This window comes from Anas acuta, chromosome 13 (genome assembly GCF_963932015.1).
Source record: "Anas acuta chromosome 13, bAnaAcu1.1, whole genome shotgun sequence".
Classification (NCBI taxonomy): domain Eukaryota; kingdom Metazoa; phylum Chordata; class Aves; order Anseriformes; family Anatidae; genus Anas; species Anas acuta.
This window is the reverse complement of record NC_088991.1, coordinates 21,145,146-21,163,118: the sequence shown is the minus strand read 5'-3', so window position 1 is coordinate 21,163,118 and position 17,973 is coordinate 21,145,146. Positions and strand designations below refer to the sequence as shown.

Here is a 17,973-nt window from a genome sequence, read left to right as displayed (position 1 = left end):
AATAACGTTTTAGTGGGTACAGAAAGATCTGAAGAGAAATTCCATGTCAGAAAATCAAGTTGTAGCTCCGTCTGCTTTCTAAGCTCTTCCATTCCCCTTGTCCATTTGTTCCTAGAGCCTTCCTTGGAAGAAATAAGGTTCAGCCATGGAGTGGGCCAGGTCAGAAGGCTGATCCATCTGGGAAAGCTGATTATTTAATTTTCAGCTGGAACAGCTTCTTGATTTGATTGTACAGGTACCTAGACACAGGCACAAAAGAAAAGTAGTAACCAAGTCCCCCTTCATTACCCACATTTAAGGCTGTGGCACCCTGATCACTGTGAACTATCTAGAGTGCAGGTCCTGCAGGTAGTCCATGAGAAACAGGCTTCTCAGTCACGTTGGCACTTCAGAAAACCTGTCTGCACATTTTTTAAATTAAATAATCAGTCCTGAGACGTTTCTTGATCTGTTTTGACCCATGCATTGTAGTAGTTTCTCGAAACTCAGATTCCATTACAAGCCTCTCTCTCAGGGTAGCAAAGACAATTGTACACATGAGATGCAGGGAAGGCAGTAGGTGTTTTCATCTGTCATACCACAGCATCATCTCTCAGGCTCAGTGATGGCATTTCAGTGCAGCATGAATATCCCAGATGTGCTTGTTCAAAGACGAAAGTGGTTCTGCTAGAGCTGACTAAAACTGTCTTTGTTACACATACACTGCGCTACCTTTACAGATCACTGTGGCTTCCTTTCATTGAAGAGTGAAGAATGATCGCCTTGGTGTACACCACAGCAGACATTAAAGAGGCGTGGAGAACCACGTGCACCTTTCCCAGACATGATAAACCTCACAGGTCTTTTAACACCCCAAGTGGAGCAGAGAGACTGTCTGCTCTCCCCTTGCAGAAGTCCAGGTGAATGTATTTCTGGACGCTCTCATTTCTGGTGTGAGCATCAAGTCCTTTCTGGGTTGTGCCAAGCTCCTGGTCTCAGAGATGTGTCGCTGCAATGAGTCCCCTGTGCCAGCCGTCTTCTTCAAACAGGATGAACGATCCCTTTCCTCACTTGCAGCTCTCATTTCAGTTTCATAGCAGCACCCCAGCACCATGTCTTGTGAGAAAGTCAGATTAGGACCTGGTCTAGGGCTGGGCAGATACTGAAACAGGGAATAATGAGGTCAGGTATAGAGACCGGGATTTTCTGCCTGTTGCACTAGAGCTGCTTTGCTCTAGCAGAGTCCATGAGCATTTGTCATGCTTCCTGTCCTTTCAGGGTTATTTCATGCATAAATTTGCCCAGGAAACTGCCACTGCCTGTACTCAAAATTTCTTCTTCTCTTTGTCTCCTGCATAATTGCACCTTCCTCCCACCCCAAGTTGTTTCACATCCACTGCTTTTGAGGGCCATCCTCTCATAGGTCCTCTGTATTCCCAACACTCACCAACGCAAGCAGACAAGCAAAGGAGATGTTATTATGGGAATGTATGGGTACGAACACACATATGCTGCTTACTTCTGTAAGAAATCCGTTGATCCCTGATTCTTGCTCAGTGATATTTGCAGCTGAGGTCCAGAGGCAGGAGCAGGTGGTGTGTTAGAGCTTGGGATCTGCTGAAAGCCTGCTTCAGGTCCACCACCTGCTATGCAGTGAGGTCACTGCCCTCAGCCGCCTGACAGTTTGCTGTGTGAGGAGGTATTTCAGGGAGCTTTTAGAGATCTGAAAGCACTGATTATTAATCCTGCACTCCATATGAGGTCCATTGATTTGTGCACACAGTCATGGAGCTTGACGGGAATTGCATGTACAAAACAAACCGTCTCTCCTCTCTGAGAACCTGGAAGAGTTTCTAAACAACTTTCTCCTCCTGTATGCAGCATGTCCAGAAATACTGGTGTGCGTGGTTCATAAGTTCCACCCAACACCAACAGATCAATGCAATCTAAAATAATCAGAAATATGTAAAAACAATAAAAGGAGGCCTAAAGGTGAGTAAGCAGAGATTTTTTTGTCTAGTGAATTGTTCTGGTGCATGTAGCATTATGTACTGGTTTGTATATGGTGTAAGTGTGTAGTCTGGAACTTGCATGCCACTTTTATTGCTAAGTCTCACCTTTTGCAGGAGAGACTATTTTCTCACTGAAAATGAAATGCTGTAAGCAGAATTCGGCTGTTGTTTAGAAGAGAAAATATGAAATAGACCAAAGTTGACTTCTGATGTGATTTCCACATTCTGAACCACTTTGGGATAATTGCTGGGGTTAGATGCAGACAAAAGCTTCTTGTGCTTTTAAAAGTGGTATCCCAAATGGCTCTGTCTTTATGTTTCAACAGGGAAGAACCAGGTGTTTTGAAGTAGAGGATGAAAGCATCAACTGAGCAGCCTTCTCTGAAAGTTGGAGGAAAAGTGGGCTCAGCTGAGAACAAATTAGAACAAGCTGACATGGAATTAAAGCAATTTCAAGCTCCATCTGAGGTTTTCCTACATTTACTTCATGTAATAACTAATTATTCTTTCCAGCCAACCTGTGGAGCTATTACTGTTCTTGATATATGAAGGGGTTGAGGGTGTGCAGTGCCAAACCAGCCCCTTTCCAGTGTGCCTGTTGAAAATGCTCCCCAGTGCTGCCTCTGCCCCTGAGGAACCTTAAAGGCTCCCTTTGGCTTTGCACTAAAGATATTGTTCATAATGCCAACTGCATCTTCATCAGCTTCCTAGAGAACCGAGCAGTTGAAGCTGACGGATCACTTGCTATGCCAGCTAGAGCTGTGGTCCCAGCTACCCTGAGTGATCAGAGCCTGGCTAACCCGCCATGCTTCACTCCCTGCTGTGGTCGTACAGGCCACAGATGAGAGGTTTTCTTGAGGAGTTTGACCATTACTCTTCCTTGGTCAAACTCATGTCAGTATACCAAGCAACTAACAGGACCACCTTCAATTGGACAGACAGCCGCATTGTGGAGTGGGAGAAATTTGCGGAGCTGGCTAAATATGAGCCAGAGTCCCAGAAGCCAACAGTGAAGGCTCTCCTCATCGTGGCGTACTCGGTGATTATCATCATGTCGCTCTTTGGGAACATGCTGGTGTGCCACGTGGTGCTGAAGAACAAGAGGATGCACTCAGCCACCAGCCTTTTCATTGTCAACCTCGCGGTCTCTGACATTATGATCACGCTGCTCAACACGCCTTTTACCTTGGTAAGTGGCATGCTGTGCTGTCCTTTCAGCCAGGAGGGACATCTCGTGGAAAGGCTCTGCCTGGTGGTCGAAGGCTCTCTGCGCGTGCTGTTCTAGGACTGAGGCATGAACCCAACAGAAATAAGTCTGACAGACAACTCTGCCAGGCAAGTAAAACTCTGGTCAGGAAACTGTGTGCTTCCCTTGCTCTTCTAGACTCTATTTCCTAAAAGACTCCGAAGTCTCTCCAGGTATGCTGCTGAACTGACAAATCAGAAGAGCTTGGGGAATGGAGAATAGGTGTCTGGATACGTACGTGATATTAACGTACATGCTGGGGGATTACAAGGTCAAACTTAAGACTTAGTGGGTCAAAACAACTTGGATGCTGGTTGTACTTAGGTAACTGGAAGAAAGAAGGCAAGTTCTTCAGATCTACCAGATGGGTTAAGTCTTCAGTGAAAGTTCTCCAGACCTGCAGGGAGTGGTTGTGTGAGCAAACCATGGTCCGCTTTTTCCAAATAAAATTGTCAGTATAATCAAAAAGTTATTACCATTACAAATGATGTTTATGTGATTAAGCCAGGAGGGCTGCAACAGGACCACTCATTTCAACTATGTTTTTTAACCTTATAAACTCTTCTGTAAAGTGTTTTGAAATCCAGTGTAGCTAGTTGGGTTTCAGGTGAGGCTGCCCAGACAGCCAACCAAAAAGCATGAGCTGGCTCAGGTGCTGTCCAGGGGCTTTCCCTACGTATTTCCTTACTGATGGCTTGTTTTCCCCTCAGGTTCGGTTCGTGAACAGCACGTGGATCTTTGGGAAGGCCATGTGCCACATCAGCCGCTTCGTGCAGTATTGCTCGCTCCACGTTTCCACGCTGACTCTAACAGCCATCGCCCTGGACAGGCACCAGGTGAGGCACTGCTTGTCTGCACTTCCCTTGCAAGGCTCCTCCCAGGCCCCTGCCAGCCTTGGCTGAGCCGGTGGTTCAGGCTTTATTTTAAATGGGGGCCTTGAAAGACAGCAGAGCTGCTGCTGAATGAAACACATTTGTTCAGCTATACAGGGAATTTTTTCAAATATTTTCAGCTTTCTATCCCTAAAGCCATAAAACACTGGTCTGTATCATTCTCAGCTTAAATTCTGACCTCATCACCTGTTTGTTCTTTTGTTCTTCTTTTTCCACTGGGCATTTGCTGCATCATCCAGACGCAGGGCAGATTGAGTTGGTAGCAATTCTCGTCTCACTGTAGCAGTGAGTAAAAAGCAATCCTGATGTTAAAGTTCTAAAGTAGAGGATTAAAGCGTAACTGTGGGACTGATGCTGGACCATAAAGGGGAGTGGCAGAGTGAGAAACTTCTGTTGGCAACACTGGGAGGACACGGAGCTGTGAGAAGACTTCCTGCCATCTGCCTACAGCCAAGCTGCATCAGTTGCTTACTGTAATAAATACTCGATGTACTGCAAGTAGACAAGAGAGGAGGTAGACCAGGGCAGTGCTTATTTCTAGCAGTCACTCTCCTTTCCTGTATACACCTATCAGCCAAAATGATGTTCTTCAGACTTTGAGCTTTTATAAGCTTGTTATCTTTTAATCTAACTCAGGAAATTTCGTAAAAGGTGAGTTAATCCCTCAAAACATGGGAGAAGGGCTCAACTTGATAGGTTTAGCTAGTACAGAAGACATTTTGTTATGTAATTTATGTAGAATAAATGAACGTACTCATTATTGAAGAGACTTGTGTAGATTTTTTTTTTAAACTAACCTACAATTTAAAGAAAATTAGTCTCACAGAAGAAAATAGAGAAAAAGTTTATTTGAAAGCACTTCTGAAAAGTTGAAGGGTTGCCATTTTCTAGGTCACTCTAATAAGCAGGACATTTTCCTAATCATGGATGTTATTTTCTTAATAGCATTAGATCATGTGAAAAATACCTCTGCTGTGTGTACTGGTGGAGGCTTTGCTTTCCCATGAGATAAGAATCACTGTGAAGTCTTTATTACAGGTCATTCTGAACCCACTAAAGCAAAGGATGTCACTAACAAAAGGAGCGCTGAGCATTTCTGTTATCTGGCTGATGGCAACCTGTTTCTCCCTGCCACATGCCATCTATCAAAAGCTTTTCCAGTATAACTACAGGTGAGTTCCTCCCTGGCACGTCTGACCCCTTCCAAGCAAGAAGTCTTGCAGCCTTCAGCTGCAGTGGTGGTGGCTCTTAGCAGGCAGAGCTCCTGGAGGGGCTCCCAGGTTCGGGGGGGCAGGCAAGAAGTTGGTGGAATCAGTGGGAATTTGTGTCTGAATAAAATCTAATTTCCTATGGCAGAGGTGGCTGCTGTGAAGAGCCTCGTGGCTCACTTCAGTGCACATATGCGCTCAGGACCTCAGTTTGTCTTCATCTCCCCAAAATCAGGACGAGTGGGTCAGTCTCACCTGTGCAGCCTCGTGCTGGTGGTAGGCTGTAAGGCGCAGGTGGGCAGGTGGTGCCCACCTGCTCGGGGCCTTCTTGAGTTTCATTGCACCCTCAGGGTGGGCTTTGTCCCCAGTTTCTCCCAAGGGCCTTTCCTCTTCCCTCCTCACACTCACTCAGCTATTTAGTCCCAAGAAGACCATGTCTATCCTACTTGCCCAGTACCCAGACAAGGAGGAAGTGGAGAGCAGGTGCAGCAGTTTGAAAAAGAAAGAAAATAAAACTTAACATGTAAACACCTGGTACTTGCTTTAGCAAGACGGTACAGAAAACCACCTGAAAAACTGTTTCTAGTATGCTTCTTTGTCTTCCCTAGCAATGAAGAGGGCTCTTTGCTTGGCAGAACACAACAACAAAAACTATTAAAAGAAGGTAAAGTGGAATTTCACACCCACGTGAAGACTTCTGAAGTATCAGAAGAAAGTGAAGGTTCTGCTCTGGAGAAAAAAAATAAAAATAAAAATATGCTTATCTTCTCATCTACCTGTTAGTCTAGTGAGGGCTTTCATTGTTAGGAAGTCACCCTTTCTACTAGGGAGAAACAAAGAATCAGAAGTCTTGTTTGGGTTTGCCCTTGCCATCTGTTTTTCCTCCACATTATCCGATCTGTGGTCCTCTTGTCCTCACAAGCCTCAAGAGCGACACGTGGCAGGAATGCCGACAGACCCATGCGAAGCTTTGCCCTGGGTGCACAACATAGGTCAGGAGAACCCACAACCCACAGCACGCCTGTGGTGTCACTGCAACCTCCTGGCCACAGAGTAGGCCACAATGCTACGTGGTGTGTGGTTTTCGTGGTGCCGCTTCGTATTGCTGCTGCCTGCGTTTTGCAGGAATGCCGGGCTCCAGGCCAAGGGACTGGAATTTTCAGCCTGAGAGCTGAGTACCAGGGAGCAGAGTAAGAAGACAGCAAGAGAAAGATTTTTGTTGTAGATCTTGAGCTTCTGTATAAAGGACAAACTCTTTTTTCCTACAGCATGGCCACTTCTCTCCTATCAGTGTGACAGGGAGAGCATTCAACTATTCGCACAGGCTTTTTATAGCTGTTTGCGTACAGGAGGATACACAAAATAGGAGAGTGATCAGGGCTTTCACAGCTCTTCCTTGCTTGTGCTTTTAATTTATTTGCTGAGAGATGCCTTACGGGGGATATAAGATCTTCAACCGCTTAGACTTTGTAAACAAAGTGCCGGGTTACTCCAGTGCTTGCATTGCTTCGCAGCTGCGCTCAGGCTATTACTGAACGAATTGCTTATGAATGAACAAATGCCGCTATCTCTTTCACTGCACCTGTCTCTGCTCATCCTTTAGTGTGCCCAAAGGAAACCTAGCCTCGAGCTGGCATGAGGCAGCTCGGCGATATAAGGACTTCCAGGACACGTTATTCTCATCGCTGTTTTCCATTGAATAAAAATCCCGGTTGTAATATCGCCCATAATAGGTCCTGTGGGGCAGGAGCCCCTGAGACATCGGAGCGGGGAGCTGTTCCTCCCATGGGAACAGGGATGGGCTCCAGCAGCGCCGGATCCCGCTGGCTGCAGCGTGTGGTGGCGCGGCCAAATCCGTGGTGACCCCGGGCTCCACCAACACCCAGCGGCCTCTCCGGCCTCGCTCTCTGCCAGCCGCCGTCCCTGAGCAGGCAGGAGCTGCTTCTCACGCCTGCACCACCCGCAGGCCAGCTGGCAGCCCCAGGGCACGGCCTGGCCTCCCCGTGCCCCCCAGGAGGAAGCGCGGCCGCTCTCCTCTCCCACGAGCATCCTCGGAGCCCGCTGTGGCTCCGCTCAGAGCTCTGCTCCCTGCCCTTCGTGCTACCTCTTCACAGGCGCAGCTCCACTCACTGAAGTCCTTTTCCAAGCCATCTTCTATTTGTGGCACAAAAGCCAACTCCGAGGGTTGAAAACAGGATATTAAAGATATTAATCAATACTGCAGCAAATAATGTGGCTTGATGGAGGCTAACAAGTGAACAGAGGACAAGGTTTGAAGAGAAAAGGGCAAAATGGAGTAAAAGAAAAAAAGCAGGGGAAAAAAAAAAGGAAAGAAAAGGAGAGAACATCCACAGGAAATAAATTTCTGAGTGCCCCTTCCTCTTAAGGTGTTATTGTTTCCAGGCATCTGCTGTGCCATGTGGAGGAACACTTGGTTCTCTGCAGGGGCTGTTGAGGTACGTGTGCTGAGAGCAGCAAAGCAGCGAAAGAAATGCTAACAGAGCATGTCTGTTGTGCTGAATTTGGCAGGTTAGTTAATTTCTGTTGAATTAAGCTATCAGATATAGTTAAACTATTTTTTTTTAAATTTATTTATTTTTCAACTATTGTATTTATTTATTTATTTATTTTTGTTAGTTTGCCACCAGAAGTTAAACTGGTGTTCAGGTTAAACCAGCGTTAAGCAATTCATTTTTCCAATAGCTGTGCCTGTTTTAGGAGGCAGCGGTAAGGTCCCTGGAGGAAACATGACGGGCAGGACACGAAGCTGTGCTGTCGGGGGTGCAGGTGGCTCTGCAGGGGGCACCTGAGCACTCCCTGGTGCAGCTCTCGGCCTCCAGCCCCGGCTGCCTGCAGTGGAGCCCCGGACAGGAGGGCGGCTCAGTGGGGTAGTGGGGCCCTCAGGGTGCCCTGGGCAGGGGGGAGGCTGCAGCAGTGTGGGCAGTGGCTGCAGGTCCAGCGTGGCAATGACAAGTGAGAGCTAGGGCAAGCAGGCTGCAGCGATGACCCAAGCGTGTCCTGAAACTCTGCTGCGTCCCGGTAGTATCGGGTCAGTTGTGCGTGGCCAGACAACTGCTTGAACTGGCCATCCACAATAGGAGTAATGCATCCTGGGCTGGATTTCTGGGTGGACACATTTAGGGAGACCTGGGCATCATGTGTGCTTCACCTGGGTATGTAGGAATCACGTACAAGCTGGGAGAAGAGCAGGGAGGTCAGTGGTGCTCGCCCACTATCCCCTCTCCTCCTGCACTGAGATTTTCAGGAAGAGAAAGGTGACACTGCTGTGTCTGTGCCCAGGCACATGCAGATCTGATCAGTTCAGTGCTTCTTCCACAGGAGCCCATTTTGTAAAAAGGGGCCTTCAGGAGCAGCTTCTTGCCATGTTAAGGGGACTCATCCAATTAAAATCCACTGCAGCTTCAAAGAAGAAACTCCACATTGTCATTCTAAGACTTTCTTGTATCAGACAACACAACAACTTAGGAAGAAAGGTGATACAAATACACAGTAGCCGGTCAGCGTCAGTGAAAAAGCTGGGGAGAACACCATGAGAGAAGGCTTTCTGGGAAACTGAAAATAAGCAATTTTGAATTAGCTTTGTTTGGTTGAGATTAGCAATATCTGGCCCTCCTCTGTCAGCATTACAAGCCAGAGGAAGTGGTTGTGGGTGGTGTGAAAGCCCCTCTATGGTTTGCCAAATTAGCAGCATCCATTTACAAAGCAATGTCCACACGCTATATACGTATTTCTTTGTTTTCAAGGGAAGCCACTGTCCGGAGCTTGTGCGTCCCTGATTTTCCTGAGCCTGCAGAACTGGTCTGGAAGTATCTGGACCTGTCTACCTTTCTCCTCCTCTACCTCCTGCCCCTGCTCATCATCACCGTCACCTACACACGCCTGGCTAAGAAGCTGTGGCTCCGCAATGCCATCGGAGACATCACCACGCAGCAGTATATCACCCACCACAAGAACAAGAAGAAGAGCATCAAGATGCTGATGCTGGTGGTGGTGGTCTTTGCCGTCTGCTGGTTCCCTCTCAACTGCTACGTGGTGCTCATCTCCAGCCTAGGCATCAAGACGAAGAACTCCCTCTATTTTGCTCTGCACTGGTTTGCCATGAGCAGCACCTGCTACAATCCTTTCATCTACTGCTGGCTGAACGAGAGCTTCCGCTCGGAGCTCAAGTCCCTGCTCTGCATGTGCCAGAAGGTGCCCCAGCCTCGGGACAACGTGCTGCCGCCTGTGATCACGTCCTGCCGAGAGGCATGGATGGAGCAGGCCAGGTGCAGGAAGGGACCTTCCTCCCAAACCATTTGCTCCACTGTCAACGTCCAGACAGCCAACACCGATCTGTGAGCCAAAGGGCAGAGGTGAGTCGGTTGGTGGACATCAAAGGGCATCTCCCTGCTTCTTCTCAGGAATCCGTGTTGCTGCTCTGGTTGATTATTCCTGCTTTTCACATATTATTTACTGGTATCACAGTAGTACCCACACTGGAAACACAGCCTTTCAAACACCCTCCCTCCAAGCCCCCAGTTGAAACTGGTCCAAGGAGCAGGCAAGCATGCAGGGGACATGGGAGAACATGGATGGGGTGGTTGCTTTGCAGGGGACTCCCATCACTTTAACAGCACAGGCTGTGGGACCCCTAGATTTACAGAGGAACAAGTGGATGGAGCGACGTGCTGTGCCCAGCACACAGAGCTCCGAGCACCCAGACCTCCACCCTCAGCGGCACCCGGGGAGCAGAGTCAGTAAACAGGAAGGGATCGTCCCCACACTGCAGCTTAGACCGGAGCTGTGCTTCATAACTAGAACAATTTCATATAGTCCAGTGAGAATTCCTTCTAATTTCTATTATAAACCCATTAATTCATCAAATAAACCTACACAGGAACTAAAGGCCACAAAATATTGCATCAGGGCTGTAGCATTCACTAACTGAAGAATTAAATTATTCTACATAATTGCTAATTGTAAGAGAAATTCATTTAGACAGCTGAATTGACTCAGAGTAAGAGGGAAAGTTTTGTTTACAATCCTGGGAAGAATACAGTTTAATTTAGATGTGCTTGGGAGGTAAATGAAGAAAAGAAGACGGAACAAAGGAAAGAGAGAGAGAGGAAGAAAAAAAAGAAAAAGAAAAAGACAAGGACAAGAGACAAAGAGGCGGGCAGAAACCAGATTTGCTATGTGATTTGAAAGCAGTGTTGGGCATTGGGAACAGGATCTGCTTCTGACCTAGCCAGAGCTATCCCCTCCCCATCATGTCACCCCTGTAATAAATTGCACAAAGACTGGAGATCAAGAGAGGCTGAAACAGTCCCACAAAATGCACTGCTCTAAAGTTGAGAACCCTTAAAGCAAGCCTCAAAATGTGTTCATTGTGCTCTCCGCAAGTCGTGCTCAGTGTGTCTTTTCATAGTCCCCTTTATGTGTGCACACGAAACACATGGTTTCGAAGAGATCCATCTTTCTGCAATTTCAATTGTACACTTTACTTACAGGCTTCTATGAAATAACCATAGCAACAATATTAACATGATATATTCCATGAGAAACACGGCTCTCACTGTAATTCTGTATTTTCTTGTGATGTTTGTCCAAGAGTGCTGGTACAGACTGGCTGCCCGTTTCCCTAGAAAGAGCCACACTTCTGGGGAGCAGCGAGCCAGCCCTGGGGTCATACCTCCTGGCATCCTCTTGGTACAAGAAATGGTCTGGGAGCACCTGTCACTTCTGTTGGCTATGGGAGTATTGGAAGTCTCTCAGAAATCTCTTAAGCTTGTCTCAAGTCCATCTTTAAGATTTATTAATGTTTTTTTTTTTTTTTTTTCCTTTTTTTTTTTTTCTTTCTATCTTTAAATGGCTTCATGATCTTTTTCTGGAGGAATCAAAGACCTCAGTCCAAAGCAGGTCCCTGTTCATGCCTTGGTTTCCTGCCAGTCCCCTGCCATGCATTTAGCTGTCTCTTGCTATGAAAAGTAACTCGGCTTTTCTCCTTAGATCTGTAAACTGTAGCATGTCTTTATTGCTGAGATTCTTCTCCCCTAAATGGGCATGATGTAAGAGCTGTCTGTATTGCATCTTTGTAATGACTTTGCTATCTGGACTGACAATTATCAATGCCTGAATGAGATTCAAAACCTCACACGTTTAACTCATTACCTAGGGGCTCTTATATCACTTGAGGGCGGATGCACTGGCTAATCAGCTTGCAAGGAAAGGTTAGGATGCATGACTTAGAAAAAAAAAATAATAAAGGAGGAAAGCTGAGCTATGTTGTTTGACGTGGGAAGGTACAGTGACTGAGGGTGCACCTCTGCTGGTATGCAGGGACAAGGTTTGCTCCTACCATTAGAAGGCTTACCTGGCCAATGTATGGAAGAAAATACTTAAGAAATCTGCTTTTGCTAAAATGTGTCAGGGTCGAGCCTACTTAACAGGTAAATAGATGCTGAAGTGCTCAACACTTTGTCTTCAGACACACGCTCACCCGTGGGAATGGCTTCCTGAACGGTGCCCAGGCAGCTGCATGTCCTGCACCATGGCTGTGGCCAGCCCTTTGCACCGGGTGCTCCTGTCCCCCCGCTGCCCCAGCAGGCTGCCGGGGGCTGGCTGTGGCTGGGTGGGCAAGGCAGGTGTGCCTTGTGCCATCAGTTCCCCACAGCCCTTCTGGCCCTGGACACCCTCAGCGCTGGGGTGGTGGGGTGGGCAGAGCAGTCCCAGGCAGCCTGACCGCCACGCAAGCCCTTGTCCTGTCCCTGGCCAGGCTGAACCGGCCTCTGCCGCCCTGGCTGTGGCCCTTGGCAGCTCGCAGGTGACTCAGATTTATCACTGCGGGAGGCAAGATCCCGAGGGTGAGCCTGGAGGACACAGTCCCAAGACGGCGACTTACAGGAGCCTGCTCTGCAGGAACTACCCGAGCACACGCAAATCAGTATGCAAAGATTCAACAGGGAAATGTCTGAGTGATTAACAACCCAGATTTACTCAAGTTAGCTCATGCCAAATGTATCCAACTGCCTTCAGCAGAGTTGCTGATGAAGGCGATAACAGAGAACACAGTGCAGAGGATACCTGAATTCCAGAGACAAATCCCCTTATATAGCCCCACCACATAATGAACAAAGAAACCACAAAATGCCAACTAGATGAGGAAAAGCAAAGCAGAAAAAAATGCACAATGAGTCAGAAAATTAGCTCAGGAAGGAGAAGCAGAATAGAATTATTAGCAGTTAGCTCTTCAAGTTGAAAACAGTACAGAAAGTCTGTTCAAAGGAATAAATGGAAATGTTCTGTCCGATCCAGATCAAGCCCTGAGAAGTGGGAATGCAGCTGGGCCAGCACCAGAGACCATCCTCTTGCACTGCTATAAAAATTAGCAGATTTGTTCATGCTGATACCCAGAGGGAGAAGAGGGAGAAAAACCCCCAAACCTCACACAGGAAGTTTGGATGCAAAGTGCACACCTAGAATTAGCAGCTGGAAATTAACGAACAGACAGCCGCTGCCGTGGCCAGCAGAGAAGAGTTTCTCCCGCAAGTCAGGGAAGATTGCTCTACCCTCTCACCAACTGAAAAGCAAACGCCCATTTCCCTCAAGCTATCACCTCCTACATTGTGGTGGGGAGAAAAATTCCTCTGATCTCCCCAGATTTTGGATGAAGCCCAAGCAAGAGTACTGAAGGGATAAGGACAGGGTTCGAATGCCCAGCATAGAGCTGCAGTCAGCTCTCATCTTAAAGATTCGGGGCTTTTCACAAAGCTGTCCTGTCCCACCGCTGCTCAGCAGTAGTCCCTACCCAAATTCCGTGGATCTTCCTACGTCCTGAGTTTGATCTCCAAGCACTCCCAAGGGCACACGCCTTTCCAATAACAGCCGCTCCACGTCGCTTGTCCTGAGCAGCTTCTGCAGGTACGCCAGCGGCAATTTTGCTGTTGGCCATACCACATTTTGGGTGTCTGCGCAGGAACAGAACTGCAGTCCCTGGCAGAGCCGTCAGGACAAGCAGCCGTGCAGGAGCAGATCCCTGGATGCTGCCGAAATCCCGGTGCAGGTCTGCCTGAAGCACCAAGCTGCATGAGGAGGGGGTGGCACGGGGTCAGCGTGCCCAGAGGAAGGCATGCAGGAGGCTGTGCCTGATGTGCTGCACTGCAGCAAGCCCTTCCGAAGGGGCTGCTGGATATCTCCCTCCAGATCAAAGCCAAAGCATTTCTTGCTTCACCTCCTGTCTCGCCTCACTGTATTTACTCCTCTGCCCCCAGTAATAGGGGTTAAAGTAACACCTTTGGTCTATATAAAAAAGTTTTTTTCTCCTGTGAGTCAAGAGTGGCCAATAATGCCTTGTTTGGCAATACTAAACTGTGTGATGGTCTCCGCAATGAGCCGCCAGTGAAGAGCAGCTGTCACTTATCAGAGGTGACAGGGAAAAATATAATAATAATAATAATCAACAGGCTGAATCCCACAGAACCCAAGTGCTTGGTTTTATAACACAATAGTCTGTCACTTGGAGAGGCCTTTTTTTTTTTTTTTGTTTCTATGACAGCCCTCATAAAAATCTCCTTGGCAGATAAGAACAGACAAATTGCTTTATAAAATCGGATTGATGGACCATCTAATTTGTCTGCTGGAGACAAAAACAAATGCTTTATGGAGTACCATAAGAGACAATCATAGGGAGTGTCCTGTTTAATGGAATTCTTGCTTATTGACTTGAAATTAATGCTGCTTTAGTGTATATAAGTTTATATCCTCACCAAGTGTCTTGTCTGTCTGACCTACCTGCATGCTTTCCTGGTGCACTTAAGTAGCTAATCCATATCATGTCCTGGCAGGCTGTCGAACCTCGGCAATCTCTTGCAGAAAGGATTTCCACTCTGGCAAGGAGCTCTGCTGGGTACGTGTAGCTGAAAGCTACAGTGATTTTCAAGACATGATGGTTGACAGCTTCATGCCTTTCTAGCAGAACTGCACCAGATGCTTCTGCCAGATCCGCAAAGTCTTGTGGCTTCTTCTACTTTTTTTAATTGGTTGGAAACAGGAGTGCTGAGAGACTAACAGGCTGACTCCCGTCCTTACCCCTGCCCTCAGAGTGGTTCCAAAGAATGTTTTTCAATGTGGTGATAGGTGCTTTATGTACATAAATGTATACAAAGACTTTGTTCAAATCCTCACTTGTAGCCAGCTCTAGTATGGTAATCAGTGTAATTCCAAGGTTGCCAGACTTTGGATGTTGTTAAGGGGATAATTTATGATACATCGCAAAAATGATGGTGGGCAAGCATTTGAGCAGCAGGTCTTGTTCCTTTTCTCAAGACAGAAACGATTGCTGGCTGCCACATCGTGTCTTGGGCAATTTCAAACAGGAGTTAAGTGACCAGTGACCTAAACCTAGATTCTTTCTCCCTTCATTGCTCTCAAATCCTGTTTGCCTTGGCTCTGAAGGGAAACAGGTGGGAGTGTGTTGGAGAGGCTTGTCCCCAGCCGTCGTGGCTTTCCTTCGTGCTTTTGCAGGCACGGCGACACCGAGCTCTGGCAGAGCAGCAGTGCGGCCGGCAGCAGCTTGTGCTTCTTTCCTTCTTCCAGTCACTGAGGAGGACAAAGAAGACTGAACAAAATAAAATATAATGCAGATGGAAGAAATGTACAAAGCAAGTGAGAAAGAAGTTTGGTAAAGTTTTTTCTCCTTATGAAACAATTTATTTTCTTATTTTCTTCCCCAAATCTCCAGATAACCATCTAGAATACAGCTGAAGCCTCCCACGGAAGCAGCTCGAGAAAGGATGCTCACAGCTCCTGGGGGTCTCCTGGAAAGAGATTTTCTTCCTTCTCCTGCTGCTGTGACTGTGCGTGGTGTTTTCAGGTTATCTGCTAACTCGAGGCACGTGGCAGGGTGGAGCTGCTGGCACAGCAAACATCCACTGCTCCTCAGCCTGCCTGAAATACATCTTCGTTGTTAGTTCAGGACATGTGTTTGATTAACCAGCTCTGGTCGCTGCCCATTGCAGTGAATGTGTAGTAAAAAGGGAGCGAGGCAGCACCGCACCCCAGCCTGCCTGCTGGCCTCTGCCACCAAACCCTCTCATGAGCAGGGCAGCTCCACTGGGATGGGCATGTTCCCCACCTGATATTCCCCGGTTTTGCTTTTGGGAATGGGGGTGGAGAGGGATTTTGAAATAAACGAGTGCTTGTAACTCCTGGTGGCACAGCTCAGTACATGTTTCGGGGGCAGCCCCTGACAAACCCCGCAGAGAGCAAACACCCCCTGCCATGGGAAGGGCAGCCTGAACCAAGGCAGCGTTTCCCTCCCCTTGATCAGAGCTGCAAGATAAATGAAATGCTGGGCTGTAACCCTCCTTTATGCATTGGTTCATTTGGATAACACATCTTTAAGTTCAGAGAAATGGCTGATTTTCAGCTGCACAAGCTGCCCATGGCAAAGCACCTGCTGAAGTGGCAGCAAAGGGAAGAGCTGCTGGCTGCTGCCCGGCTGCTGCTCAGGCAGCCTGGACTTGGAACCCCCTGCCATCAAGCACCCCCCCAGCACATCCAGAGCACCTTTAGGGAGAAGGTGAGATTTTTAATGGGGCTGAGAAAAAGCAGCCATAGGCACTGCAGAGCCAGCAAGCTGCCACTGGGTGCCAGGGGACAAAGGTACCCTCTGAAATCTGGCGTATTTGCAGCATCCCTACTCTGCCTGAGCTGCTTGAGCAAAGCAAACAAACCTGAAGTCTATTACATCTGCATTAGTGGGATTTAAAACTACCTGCACCAACACAGTAGAGTTAGCTGCACTGATAGCTAAAGATTCATTTTCTGTAGCCTTAGTCCATCACTCCAAGCAATTTGCCTGCAACAGACACTCTTTAGGCTTGACTCAGTCAAGCATCACTCAGCACGGTTTGTCCTCCCACAGCAAGTTCAGGGCCATTTCCTTTTCCCTTGCAGCTGAAATCACTGTTGAAATCGTTCTACAACTGCTGCCAACACTTTTCCCATTGCAAGAAAAATAAGGAAGATAACCCCACACCTCCTGAACCTGCTTGGTGAGGTTGCTTCTGGTTGCTTAGCACATTTTATTCCAGCACTTCCCATTTGTTATTTGATTCCAAACTGAAAAACTAGAGCAGGACAGCAATTTCAAAAACAGCAAAATAAGAATGGCACCAAGCTAAGGCCTGGTATCATGTGCTTTACCAAGCTGTTGTTTAAAAAGCTCATTTCCCCACTGGGTACCAGTCTCCCCACCTTCAATATGTTTACCAGGGGCCAGCATCAGCCTTTGCTGCTCCACCGAGCTGCCGCCCTCAGCCCCTGCAGCCCAGCAGCAGCTCGTGCTCAGACGAACAGAGCAGGTGCTCAAGCAGCAGCGGTGGTGGTGTTGGACTAGCCAGGTGTAGGCAATTCCCTTAACAGTGATAAACTGTCAGAAGCCTGGAAAAGAGAGAACAACCCTATTACTCCAGCATGGGAGAAAACATGGGTCTTGTGAATGTCCATGCAGGCTCCTAGAGGAGGATGCTGCCCAGTGGGAACCTCAGGGAGCACCTGGTGCCTTCCTTCCCCTCCACCCCTGCCTGCCTCACCCTCTGCCTCGAGCTCTCTGCCTGGCAGTTGTTGCTGTCCTCCCAGGCTACTCTTTGCCTGTGCAAAATGAGTGACAGCTGCCGGGGGCAGGCAGGAGGTGAATTACCTCTTTTTCCTGAAGTTAAGTTGTCAGTGATTTTCTTTCACCGTTGTGTTTCCTCTGCCATTGTGAAGGAAGGAGAGGTTGAGGGTGAAGGTAGGAGGACCTCCAGTGTTTTCCTAATTTTTGCTTTAAGCATTGCTAAAACATTCTCTGCCCCCTCTCCTGCTATGAATTGGAGGATACGAGCCATTCCTCCACTATGTTTTATATAATTTTGTTTACATTTCTGCATATACATGTACACTGCTGATGCTGGGCTGCCCTCCTCCTTCCCAAACCCGCTCCCCGGTGCGTGTGCTAGGACTGGGCTCTGTCCGGGCAGCCCCTGGGCAGGGCTGGGGTGGGGGGCTGGCGGCAGGGCCCCGGCGATGCTCACAGCAGCCCTGCTGGGAAGCCCCCTCCTGCTCCCTGCTGGAGTCGCTTTTGCCATGGGTGGCCTCTGGAAGTGGCCTCTGGGCTCTCAGATGCGGTTGTGCTCGCTGCTTCTGCTTGCTTCAAATTAACTGTAGGAGGTAAGAAATTGTGAAAGCTGGGCCTATTGTTATTGTGTTTGATTGGGGTATTTATTTGTAATCCAGTAATTTCTTAAAAGCAGCTCAGGGGATGAGGTGAGGGGGAGTTTGAAGAGGTACTGAATGGGTTGCAAAAGCACATTATTTATTTTCTAAAACTGTGCTCCCCAATGCAGCTGCGTTCAGATCCAAAATCAGCCCATTATCCCGTCTATTGGCTCCCGTTAAGGTAATAACTCTTGCACAGAAATAGGCTGGCCAGTCTCAAAAAGACTCATTTACCACCAAGACTCGGAGAAGGAATACAGGAATTTCACTGGGATAATAGTGTATTTTTTATGAAGAGTAATAATTACTGGCTTCGGGCCGTCCCTGAAGAAAAACAGTGTTTATTTTTAATGAGCAGGGCTTTCTGATTGGAGCGG

At 47.8% G+C, this 17,973-nt stretch overlaps 1 protein-coding gene across 2 annotated transcripts; it reads left to right on the top strand.

The window, feature by feature from the left end:
* The first annotated feature begins 2,317 nt into the window (after positions 1-2,317).
* LOC137863910 (G-protein coupled receptor 83-like) lies at positions 2,318-15,540 on the top strand. 2 transcript variants are annotated; one of them, XM_068697523.1, is made up of 6 exons: positions 2,318-2,459; positions 2,930-3,180; positions 3,948-4,073; positions 5,169-5,302; positions 9,103-9,711; positions 15,078-15,540. In XM_068697523.1, exons 2-5 carry the CDS (start codon positions 3,043-3,045, stop codon positions 9,695-9,697), a joined length of 993 nt encoding a protein of 330 aa, XP_068553624.1. In that variant the 5' UTR covers positions 2,318-2,459; positions 2,930-3,042; the 3' UTR covers positions 9,698-9,711; positions 15,078-15,540. The 2 variants fall into 2 exon arrangements, with proteins under 2 accessions (XP_068553624.1, XP_068553623.1); XM_068697522.1 differs by having other exon boundaries at positions 2,318-3,180.
* Positions 15,541-17,973: the final 2,433 nt, after the last annotated feature.

Bases quoted from the DNA above. Each gene is read 5' to 3' on its own strand.
- LOC137863910 (XM_068697522.1), top strand. From the start codon at position 2,797: ATGCTTCACTCCCTGCTGTGGTCGTACAGGCCACAGATGAGAGGTTTT. The intron at 4,074-5,168 runs GTGAGGCACTGC...TCTTTATTACAG, and splicing joins TCGCCCTGGACAGGCACCAG to GTCATTCTGAACCCACTAAA. The intron at 5,303-9,102 runs GTGAGTTCCTCC...TTTGTTTTCAAG, and splicing joins CTTTTCCAGTATAACTACAG to GGAAGCCACTGTCCGGAGCT.